This window comes from Peromyscus leucopus, chromosome 9 (genome assembly GCF_004664715.2).
Source record: "Peromyscus leucopus breed LL Stock chromosome 9, UCI_PerLeu_2.1, whole genome shotgun sequence".
Classification (NCBI taxonomy): Eukaryota; Metazoa; Chordata; class Mammalia; order Rodentia; family Cricetidae; genus Peromyscus; species Peromyscus leucopus.
In genome coordinates, this window is record NC_051070.1 from 44,989,001 (window position 1) to 45,001,515 (window position 12,515).

The 12,515-nt window shown below is 45.4% G+C and overlaps 1 protein-coding gene across 1 annotated transcript in view; it reads left to right on the forward strand.

The window, feature by feature from the left end:
* The first annotated feature begins 1,727 nt into the window (after positions 1–1,727).
* Positions 1,728–12,515, forward strand: part of Tnfsf11 (TNF superfamily member 11) — a 31,159-nt gene continuing 20,371 nt past the window's right edge. Inside the window, exons 1-2 of the mRNA XM_028879179.2 lie at positions 1,728–2,093; positions 9,364–9,531. Coding sequence (XP_028735012.1) covers positions 1,872–2,093; positions 9,364–9,531 — 390 coding nt within the window. The 5' untranslated portion in view covers positions 1,728–1,871. The remainder of the gene's footprint in view (positions 2,094–9,363; positions 9,532–12,515) is intronic.

The window sequence follows — 12,515 nt, forward strand, 5'->3', positions numbered from 1 at the left end:
TTGTTAGTGTATTGGTATTGTGTAGTGTATTGGTATTGTGTAGTGTATTGGTATTGTGTAGTGTATTGGTATTGTGTAGTGTATTGGTATTGTGTAGTGGTATTGGTATTGTGTAGTGTATTGGTATTGTGTAGTGGTATTGGTATTGTGTAGTGTATTGGTATTGTTTAGTGTAGTGTATTGGTATTGTGTAGTGTATTGGTGTGTGGTAGTGGTATTGGTATTGTGTAGTGGTATTGGTATGTAGAGTGTCAACACTGGAAGCTCTGTGGAGCCCAGTGAGTCAATACTTTCCAAATAACCGATGCCTCCTTGTGTTCACAATTGTCCCTGGATAAGAGATTCATTAAAAGAGTAAGAGGAACAACAGATATTATTGTAGCTGAGTGGGAAAGCATCACTAACTCAGAGACAGGTCACCAGTGACACATGATCCCTGTGGAAGTGTCCACCAGAGAACTAGGCAGAGAGAAATGCACAACAAAATGCTACTTAAGAAGATGGACACACCCCAAGTTTTAGAGCTACTACAAGGAGCAGCGCCTCACCTTTGAACATGTATCAGACTCTTTGAACTTGTATCAGAATTTGTAAGCAAGCTAATACTTCTTCCCAAGGAGCGTAATTCTGAATCAAGACATTGAAAAAAAGATTCGTAAAAACACACATTTATTCTAGCTGTGTACGTGGTGCATGCCTTTAATCCCAGCACTTGGAAGGCAGAGGCAGAGGCAGAGGCAGAGGTGGAGGCAGGACAAGCTCTATGAGTTTGAGGTTGGTTTGGTCCATATAGCAAGCTTCAGGCCAGCCAAATCTACATAGAGAGAACTTATCGCAAAGAAATAAAAACAGTAACACAACAACACATTTATTCGTGTGTGTGTGTGTGTGTGTGTGTGTGTGTGTGTGTGTGTGTTGGTGAGAGGACATCTTTCAGAAGTAGGTGGGTCTCTCCTTTCACAATGGGGATCCTAGGGGTCAAATTGAGGTCATCGAGATTTGCTGCAAGCTCCTTCCCCTACTGAGCCCTCTCAGCGGCCCTCCACCTTAGGGTTTCTTAAGCACTGAAGCTTAACTTTGCCCTTCGCTGTGAACAGCTCTTTCCTGGGAAGCCTGCTTGCAACTTTGTGACGCTTTACCCTTCCGTTTTGGTTTGGGTCTAGTTCTTCCCCTCTCCTCTGCTCTCCCCACCCCTCCCTTTTCCCACTTCCCTCCCTTATAGGAGCCCACAGACTCAATGCAGCAGCATCATTCAAAATCTGCCTCCTGTAAAGTCGCTTTTAAGAGAGAGGGAGGGACTTCGGAGGGAGCTCTAGAATTTCCCCAAGTCTTCCCAATATCCTGGGAGGCTATATTTGGAAGCACAGCAGAGGCCAAACCTCAGGATCCCCAGGATGTTCTCATCTGAAATTTTGAGAGTGGTGGACAGGAAAGGGCTTCGGAGTCCACTGAAGCTAACTCTCTAAATCTCACAGAGGAAACTGAGGCCCAGTGATGCTGACTGAGGATGGGCAAGCTGAGGGAGCCAGGAACCACCAGACCCACCCACGGCCTCCATCTCAGAGGGCCCTGCTGGGGAGGGAGGAGGCCGGGTGGTGAGAGTGAGGAAGAGGGGGAGGGCGGCGAAGGAAAGGAAGGAGGGCTGAAGTGGGAGTGGCAGAGGCAGCCTCCCCGGGGCTGATTGGCTCCCGAGGCCAGTCCTCTCCACGAGGTTTATAAGAGTTTGGGCTGACTTTGGTACCCTGCCCTCTCTCCCGCGCTCGGGAGAGTCACTGTCAGGACCTCGGTGAACCGGTGCTTAGCGGGACAGGAGACCAAGGAGGGGACAGAGCGATCGCGAAGCAGGGCGCCCGAGCCAGGGGCGCCGCGCCATGCGCCGGGCCAGCCGAGACTACAGCAAGTACCTGCGCGGCTCGGAGGAGATGGGCGGCGGCCCCGGCGCCCCGCACGAGGGTCCGCTGCACCCCGCGCCTGCAGCGCCCGCCGCGCCGCCGCCCCCCGCGGCCTCCCGCTTCATGTTCCTGGCCCTCCTGGGGCTGGGGCTGGGCCAGGTGGTCTGCAGTGTCGCTCTGTTCCTCTACTTCCGAGCGCAGGTGAGTGGCTGCCTTCCCCCGCCCGGTTCTCTGCCGGGGGAAACTGAGTCTGGCCCTCGGGCTGGACTCCTGGGATCTTGCCTACTCTGGAAGGGAAAGCGACCCTCCAAGGAAGGGAACTTGGGGTCCTCCAGCCAGGTTCACCCGCGCCTTCTCCCCGCAGTGCGGTGCGCAGAAGTTGAACTACTCTGGTTCTGGTAGAGGTTGGGTTTGAATTTCCCCCCAGAAGCAGCATTGGCCGCTCCCCTCTTGTGCAAGTGATCTCACACTTTCTCCCCACCTTGCGTTTCCCACTCGCAGTTAAGAACCAACTTTAACCCATTTAGGGGAAAAGTGAGAGCTTTTCCAATGTCGCTAACTAACCTGTGGTTGCCTGGCTTTTCTGGGACCACAGTGAGAGGATGTCAGTAGTCGTTGGAGCACCTGGGGGTGACACTCATGTCTCCAGATTCTCAGAGTGACAGAGCTACCAAATATTCTGGGTCCCAGGGCTGGGGCTCTGGGCTTCTCTGGAGCTCAGGCTCTGAGGCGTGAAGGGACAGCCCCACTGTGCCTGCCTGTGAGGTGCGCGGAGGAAGGAAGGTGTGTGTGTGTGTGTGTGTGTGTGTGTGTGTGTGTGTGTATGTGTGTTAGTACAGCCTGACTACATTCTAGCCAGTAACCAGTCTTTGAAGAGAGGAAGAAGCTCCACGCTAAAGACTCAGAACCGCGGGGAGATGGAAGAGAGGAAGGGGTAAATTTGTAATATTATGCTTTCTGGTGGTTTGTGCTCTTGTGTTTTCTTGGAAATTGCAGTGCAGTTGGTTGGATTCATTCAAATACTCTTGTCTGCTGCTATGAACTCTTTCTCAGAGGAAGTGGGGGGCTGACTGTGCATATTTTTATGGGAAAAGAAAGTAGGGTTTGGACTTCGTTTGTTTCCAGAATCAAAGGTGATTACTAATCCAAACTGGATGCATTAAAATGTGCCGTTGTTTGGACTGCATGGGTTTTTGACATGTGCCAAAGTTTTGAACTGCCCTTTGGATCATAGGATTGTTAAGTATTCAGATCTACTGGTTTGCAGTTTATACCACTGCTGTGGTTACCCACTAATGCAAAAATAGAAAGACCATAAACCAGTACTTCTGCAAACCCGTGTTAATAATCACACTTGTTACCTGTTGAGATTTTCTTCCTCAGACAAGGTTTGGGTGGTTTGATTATGATATGAATCACACAAATCCTTATGATAGTGAGTAAACAAACATTTCCTCCCCCTTCATTGGGGTACAAGGATCAATGAAAAGTGACTTATCTGTTGTTTTCTACATCTTTTTTTTTTTTTTTTTTTTTTTTTTTTTTTTTTTCGAGACAGGTTTCTCTGTTGCTTTGTGCTTTCTAATCATTGTAGCCAGCTGCTCGAATCAAGAGATCCGCTGGCTCTGCTCCGAGTGCTGGATTAAAGGCGTGCCCCCCCCCCGCCATCTGCATTTTAATGCATGTGTATGAAGAGCCTGAATAGTGTGTGGCACTATTAAATGCTATGGGATGGACTTAGGATCACTGTATATGCAGTTCCTATGACCCTATGTGTGTGGTGCATAGGGATAGAGCATGTTTCCAATAAGCATATTATAATGGCTATTATAATTATTTGCAAAGCGGCTTTAGGCCTGAAGATGCAGTAGTTCCCAGTGTCATTTTTTTCCCAGAAAGAAGTGTGGAGTGAACATGTTCTAGGAACCCTTAGTTTGCTAGGAACCCTGGGATTTGGCATGGCTGTGGAGGAAGGAATTCTATGGCAGTGGGGTGGCCTAAGATGTCTGTTACCCTAATGGTATGGTCACCTTCCATCACACAATAGTGTTGATGGCACAAGAATAATAATAAAACAACCTTTTCCAGAAGTAAACATGTGAGATAGCAAGCTAAGCCAGATGATTTTCCTTTGGATAATTTAAGAGCATCAGATTTCTGGGTACAATTTTTCCCCTGTTTTTTTCTTCCATCTCTTTTTCTCCCCTTTCCCTCCCTCCCTACTTTCTTCCCTACTTTCTTCCCTTCTTTCTTCCCTCCTCCCTCCCTCCCTCTCTCTCTCCCTCCCTCTCCCTCCCTCCCTCCCTCTCTCCCTACCTAGGATCTCATGTAGCCCAGGCTGACCTCAACCTTGTCGTGTAGCCAAGGACATTACACCTCCCAAGAGCTAGGGTTGCAGGTGGTCACCCACTATGCCCCGTTCATGTGGTGTGGTGCCAGGGATTAAAGGCACAGAGCTTCCTGTGCATTAGGCAAACCTCCACTAAGTGCCCCATACCTCTAGTCCCCAGTCGCTACAAAGTGTCTCTAAGACTTACTTAAAATATTTTAGTCACTATTCTGAGTCCAGGTCTATAACTACATCTTAAAAAGGTTTCCCCATCACTAGAGTGGAAAACCATTTTTATTTGAGTATTCTGATTTCATCTCACTGAGTGTGGAATCCACACTTGATACTCAAGGAAATCCTAATCACTTAAGAGATACGTTCAGAAACTCTTACACATGACGTGAAATGCTGTGATGTCTGGAAATGTTTCAAATTAGTTGATAGAATAATTGATGGAATAACTGATAGAAATCTGTGCAGGTGTGGGGCGCTCACAGCTTAAATGTGAGGCATGGTTTCTAGCCATTTGTGAATAATTGTTGAAGGTGGGCTTTGGGTACACAAGGGTTCAATCTGCAATTCTTTTCACTTTTATATATTTTGAAAGCCTTTTATACTTTTAGGTATTGATGTCAAATAATGGATAGTTTTATTTTTTAAGTTGTATTACGTTTGTAAGTTCTGGATGAAATATTTGGAATTTTTGAATGCATTTGGGTGAAAATGAAATCACCTGGTATCAGAGAACACCTTTACAATTTAAGATAAAACAAGCCAGATTTATTATAGTTTAAAGACAGCGATCAGAAACAATATAAATTCTCAGCAGCAGGAGGATTGGAAGTTCAGGGCCAGCCTAGACTCAAAACAAAACAAAATTAAAAACAAACACAAATCAAATCTACTCATGTGTAAATGGTTAGCAGTGAAAGAGCACCCTGTGTCTTTCTGATTGCCCGTGCCTCTGCCTACATTTTGAAAAGACCTAGATCCAGGCTAGGCCGCCTTTCTCCCACCAGGCCTGCCAAAGGGAAAAGGGCATGTGGCTTGTGCTGTATCTTTACCACATACTTTGGTTTGCAAAGAGAAAAAGCCTTTCTAAAATGCTACTTGTAAAGTTGTGTGTGTATATGTGTGGTGTGTGTACTGTGTGAGTAGTGTGTGTGTATGTGGTGTGTGTTTTAGGCGTGTGTGTGGTGTGCATATGTGGTGTGTGTGTGTGTGTGTGTGTGTGTGTGTGTGATGTGTGTGGTATATGTGTGGATGGAGCTGCTTTTGTTTTTACACTCCGCTCTCACTTTCCCTGTCCACATGGCAGCCTTCCCCACCCAGGACAGCAGTCACGACTGCACATCTGATGTGAGGTGGGCAGGCAGCTTGTCTGAAAAACCGATAAGGAAGCAGCCCAAATGTCAAGCATCCTGCCTCTTTTAACCCTATGAAAGGATGATCGGTTTCAAGGAAGTTCACCAAGAAAAAAAAAGTTCATTTCCTCACCACAGCACATCTGATCATCTGATAGGTGCATTTTCAAAGTGCCCTGTGTATATATGTGTGTGTGTGTGTGTGTGTGTGTGTGTGTGTGTGTGTGGTACTGGGGATATATGCTTGCTTTCCAAGTATATGCTTGCTTTCCCAGCTCTAACCATCCATTTAAAATCAGGTACATGCTAGTGTTTGCAGGCACACATGTAGGTCACTGTGTAGTCACTGTGACTCAGGTTGCTGAACTCATGAAGACAGGGGTGCTTGTTTGTTCAGAATCCCACCCCTCAGCATCTAACTTGGTACCTGACATACTCAATTGACTGAAAGGGCCTTTCAAATCATCGGCCACCCTGCACATCTTTCCATTTCTAATTTACTGTTATGCAAATATCCAGTAGCTACAATGGTATTTCACCCATGCAAATCCTCTATCCAGACTGCTGTGCACCCCGAAATACGCTGCTGGGTGGGAGCTGCATATATTTGGTCACTCTGAGGACTCTTGCAGTTCCCCCCAACAATTTTACTCCGGACCTGCTCTCCTTGACCCTCACTCACCTGTGCGTTTGGTCCTGTTCCTCTCCAGCTTTGTCCCTTCCTTTCGCCTGGGCACCTGAAGGAGAAAGCACGTCTGGTTACAGTTATAAAGCGGATTTCTAACTTGTCATCCTTAAGGAAGCAAATAAGTGGACAATTCAAAGTTAACTTTGCCATGTAATCCTGATTTTTCTTTTCTTTTTTTTTTTTGTCACAGTAATTGATAAGGTTTGGGGATGTGAGTCGTGGTTGTCAAGGGCATTTGTGAAGTATTTGAAGAAAGAGTCAGCAATTGAATTTAACTTAGGCATGTGATAAAATCGGCTGAGGGGTCCAAGTGAGGTCTGGCCACTGGCATTTTTTCTTTTTCTTTTCTTTTCTTTTTTGAAGAAAGGACAGTCTTTGCATGCCACTTTTTTTATTTGTTCCAAGCTATGAACTGTTATTAACTGGTGCAATATTGTGCTAATTACTGAATCTTGGCCAGGGGGCATTTCAATAGCGGAAGAGCTGTATGAACTTCGACACTTTAAAGCATCACTAGTTGGAGTTTAATGTGGAGAAATTGACCTTGGAGTCCATGCTGGTGATTAACCGCGGCCTGAGCGTTGACAGTGCTGGGGCCCGCAGCTTCTGTAGGAAGGCCTTTGGTTGGTTGCTTTGTAGGACACAAGCTTAATGAGCTTTGCTTAGGGTATCCAGGCATTTCCTAATGCCACATGGTCCCTTCAGTTCAGCTCTTGTCTGGTAGGAAGCCATTGCAGAATCCTGCTTCCCTGAGGTCTGAATTCAGTGGTCCTTCATATCAAGTTCCCACACATGTCTGGTTTGGTAGGATACTTATTGACTTAAATGACCCTTTTTCAAAAGTACGATTGAACTGGGTATAGTGGTACATGCCTTTAATCTCAGGACTAGGGAAGCAGAGGCAAACCGGCTTCAGTGAGTTCCAGGCAAGTCTGGTTGCCACAGGGAGTTCCAGGCCTGCCAGGGCTATCCAATGAGGCTCTTGTGTAAAATTAAAATAATAATAAAAAAAGGTTGGCAGCTTCCCTTCAGTGAACACTCACATTCCCTGATTTGTACTAATTATTCCAAAGAAAATAAATGGAATAAATATGCATTGCAAATAATTTTGTTTCATGGTAGGACCTCACCCATGTTTACAGATTATCCTTATATATTTTAGAACTTTAATGTTTATTTTTACTTATGTGTGTGTATGTGTCTATGTAAGTATGCCACATACGTGCTGGTACTTTCAGAGAACAGAACAGGGGGTCAGATTTCTCAGAGTTGGAGTCACAGGCAGCTGTGAGCTGCCAAACTTTGGTGCAGGGAACCCAACTCTGGTCCTCTGGAAGAGCAACAAGTACTCTTAGCTGCTGAGCCATCTCTCCAGCCCCAGATCATGTTTATATCTGCATGACTAGAATAATAAAGCATGCATCCATGTGCGTGTGTTTGGTAAAAGACTGTTTCTAGGAGTTTCAGGTATGGAGAGGATACCTTTTAGTTTGTTCCTGAGGTTTGGTTAGTAAGGGTATACATCTTTCTGATTACTTTAATCTAATTAAATTGAAGGGAGAAGGTGTTATTTCTGGCTGCACTTTGGTTGTTATAAACATGTGTTTTCCCTTTGCGTTTAGTTCAGACTATTTTTTTAACTACTGATAAGTAGATGTTCATGAAGGACTTTGACTTTTGGAAGAAAGAGGGCAAGTTAAACTGTTGTTAAAACAATCAAACTCAGCTGGTGGCACATAGCTTTGATCACAGCACTCGGGAGGCAGAGGCAGGCGGATCTCTTATTTCAAGGCCAGCCTGGTCTACAAAGCAAGTTCCAGGACAGCCAGGGCTACACAGAGATCCTGTCTCAAAAAACAAAACAAAACAAAACAGAACTGGAAAAAACAAAAAACAAACAACAAAAGACAAAGGAAAAGAACAACCACAACAATATCAAACTCCATTTTCTGTGATGGTTGAAGCCACTGCAAAGCCTTATGGGAGCTTGGGAAGTAGCAGACAGGCTTCTTGAACAGCACACGGAGAGATGCTCGGCTGGACACCTTTTTTTCAATGTGGTGTTCAGTTAGAAACTCCACGGGGATGTGTTGGGCGAGACAATCCTTATATTTTAGCATTTCCTAGCACTTGCCCATATGGCATGCACAAGTGCCCTCTCCACCCTGATGTGAAGAGAGACACCACCCTTACATGACTGTAGGATCCAGGTTGAAAAGTACTGGTTGAATAGATACTCATCTGAAGGAGAAGTCCCACTCCTGGCTTTGTTTTGCCTTATTTATGTAGGGGTCGTGCTTCAGATCTCCAACTGGCTTCATCTCCAGGTGGTTTAGTCTAACGTCCTGTATGTGCCTTATCTTTCTTGCTTATGAGACAGGGCCTTACACTGTAGCCCAGGCTGGCCTGGAAATCACTATGTAGCCCAGGCTGTCCTCAGACTCACACTGATCCTTCTGCTTCACCTTCTCAAGCCCTGGGATTGTAATTGTGAACCACCAGTCTAGCTTGGTGAGTCTTTCCTTGCCTGCTTGCATCACACACGCTAGCCTTCATACCTCCTCTGTCCGTGAAATTCATCCCCCCGTGAACCACACATACACATCTCTGTTAAGACTCGACGGCATTGTGTAGTGTGGATGATTGTCAGCTACTCATCAGAATGAACTAGAAGTCAGTGTGTTCGGGGCAAGGGAGATGGATCGGTCAATAAATTACTTGCCACCCAAATTGCGGTGATGGGAAACAGAGACAGGAGAGTCCTGAGGTCTTGCTGGCTAGCCAGTCTAGCCAATGGGCGAGCTCTAGGTTCAACGAAAGACTCCATCCCAAAAAACTAAAGTGGAGTGTCCTAGACAAAGATATCCAACATCAACCCCTGGCTTCCACACGTGCAGGTACAGGTGCTCACACCCACACATATATACTTACACAAAACAACAACAACAACAAAGAGATGTTTTCGTCAACTGGAGGGTAATGTTATTAACTATCTACCACTAAGGGATATAAAACGCTAAGCATCACCCTTTTACTATTGAGTCACGTTTCATTAACTATAATCACTTTAATATCCTTCCCCCCTCTCAGATGGATCCGAACAGAATATCAGAAGACAGCACTCGCTGCATTTATAGAATTCTGAGACTCCGTGAGAACCCAGGCTTCCAGGACTCGACTCTGGAGAGTGAGGACACAGACGCACTACCTGACTCATGCAGGAGGATGAAACAGGCCTTTCACGGGGCCGTGCAGAAGGTAAGTTCACCCTGAAGTGGTTAAGTCAAGGGTTCTCTCGGACACTGTGGTAGCTGACGAGTAAGACTTGAGAAACATTGACTCTGTTCTTTTGTTTTAATAAATTGTGAAGCAGCTGATGAGGCTGTCTTAAAGAGAATTCTTTTGAAGTTGGTGGTGGTCAGTTTCTTTCCTTTCTTTTTTTGCTTTTTGCTCTTGGTTTTTCAAGACAGGGTTTCACTGTGCAGCCCTGACTGTCCTGGAACTCACTCCTTAGACCAGGCTGGCCTTGAACTCACAGCGATCTGCCTGCCTCTGGCCTCTGGGGTATGCCACTACCACACCCTGGCTTTTTCCTTTCTTTTTAAGAGGAGGGATTTGAATGTGTTTCTACAAAGAGAATCCGAGTGACTACAGTTTGCAGACGATCACTTTGTTAGTTTGAATCTTTGATCTAAAAAACCACATTCTAGGTTTTCAGACCTTCTGGTGGCTCATTCCCCAGCTGCTTCTGAAGGATTCCCTGTTGCATACCTGTGGCCTGGGCTCCCGTGAGGAGCCGTGTAACTGGCCTAACTGCTGTCAGGCGTGGTGAGAGGCAGGTGTGCTGAGCAGGCATGGTGATAGGTGAAATCACGTGTCTCCTGTCTCATTTGCTGTGAGAGCTGGGTAAAAGAGAGATGAGACTGGAGAAGCCGGGTGACACCAGGCTGTCAGCCTTAGCTGAGAAACACATCTGCCTGGCAGATTCCTGAGGAAAGCCACCCGGGAATTCTGCTGCCTCCGAATTACTGTACTTACCGACTCCACGGAAAACTGGGTAGAAGTCCAGTGCTACATGCTGTGTGTCTGCATGTGAACCCCCATCCACTAGCCCTCCCGGCTTCCAGTTCACTACTTCTCACGTTGTCTCATTATCTCAGAGTAACCCGGGCACGCTCAGAGCTGTTGGACCTCGGATTTGTTAAGCTTTACTAATTAACTAGTACAGTTCTAGCTTAGTTCACCAGAGGGAGAGCAGAGATCTAAAAATCTGTCAGCTACAAGTACAGGCAGAAAGAGTAAGTTGTAAAACTAATTAAGGTAAATATAACACTTTCAAGGGAGGCTTGCTGCATTTTATGCCATTTAAGGGACTGCTGATTTTCGGCTTCCATCACTGAGTCACACCACTAAGACAATATGCTGACCAAGGTGTCCATCACCGATTCTACTTGCACCTTAATTTCAGAGACGATCCACCAACGCTGAGTGTCACAGAGTCAGTGAAATAGATGATGTCCCTGGAGCACGCATGAGAAGGCGTGTTGCTTACAGCAGCTATGATCTGTCTTTGTGAATATATGTCTATATAATTTAATATACTATCGAAATTACTTTAAGTGAGCACAGTTTGGATTAGGGATTAAAGAATTTCACCATTGTTAAAAAGTGATAGCCTTTCTTGGTCGGGGGGATGGAGCTTCATGGTAGGATGATGCATGCTTAGTGTGGCTGAGGCTCTGGGTTCAAGTTCAGAATGTGGTAAACTAGGACGGAGACCAGACGGGAAGAATCAGCTGCTTGTATTAAAGGTTACTGGATATGGTGGCTCATGTCTGTAATCCCAAACTGAGGCTGGGGGATTGTGAGTTTGAGGTTAGCATGAACTACATAGTGAGATACTCCCTCTGAGAGGAAGAGAGGAGGGGAAGGAGGGAGAGAGAGCCTAGTCTTTTCTATTAACAGATAATTATGGGTTCTCAAGAGGAGTGGGGCTTTATTTATCATTAATTTTGTGCTTTACTTGTTATGCTATAGGAGTTTGCATTTTAGAAAACATGGGCAATTTATAAAAGCCTTTTAAAAGCTCAGTGAACTATCGCAATAAGCCAGAGTACATTGGTATAATATACACATTATTGTAACACCCAATGTGTGCGAGAGGGGGAAGATTTCCTAGGCCTGATCTTTAGGCAGGAGATGAATGTTACCCAAACCTTATCATTACAGTTAACCAGCATCCATATGGTGTAACTGTGGACCTAGGCCTTTCGCCATACCTTTTTTTCCCCTTAGACCCAATAATTTACTCTTTTATCCCAGTCAAATGAATGGTCTACCAAATGTATTATCCTTTGATGGAAATCATTGGTTAATGTGACGCCCATGATATTTGCCAGAGTAGTCAGATTTCTAATTTGTCTTGGTGTTGATAAAAATAGGACGGGTGGAGTAGGCATTCTGGAAGCAGATTTCCATCTTAACTTGAGTTCTAACAGATATTGAGTGAACCCATAAGACAGTTCATGTGTAGCTGCGACCAGTATTGAGAGATCAGCTCCTGCAGTGGGAGCACACACCAGACATGAGTGCAGTATCACATTAGAGGCATGCAGAAAGTGGTGTTTACCCAGCTCATTGTGGCCAGACAAGTAATCTTGTTTTTCCCTCCTTTTTTGTTTGTGGCTAGGGTTTTCTTGGCTTTCTCTCCCCTTTAGCACAGAACTCTGAAAGCCTTCTACTGGTCCAACTCTACCAACCGCAATTTATAAAGTCTATCATAACAGTCTATGACAATAAAAAAAAAAAAAAACTAGTACAAATGTGGTGTCTGACTTGTAAAAGGATGCCTGTTTTCAATTTTGGCAGCCTTGCTGGGCTCTGCCTAGCCAGCCAGGCTTGGGCAAAGTGGTGAGTTCAGGGCTTACCCAGCATTGCTGTGCGTGGCAGTCAGGGCACTCACCCTAAACCTTCTGTCTGGATTCCATGGCTAGACGTGCATCGAGTTAATATTGTGAGCCCACAGGGCTGTGACTCTACCTGCCTTCAGTGTGCCAGCTTGTTGATTTTATACTGGGACCTATTTTATAGAAAAACAATTGTCCAAAATTTGTCTGTCAAAGTATTTAGATGAATGATACCAAAGGAAGAAATCAATAGATGCCACCTTGCTGTCTGTCACAATGAGGAACTCTGTGCCTTGAAGGGGGTATGAAGAATCAAGAGGGCATATGGTTGCCTTT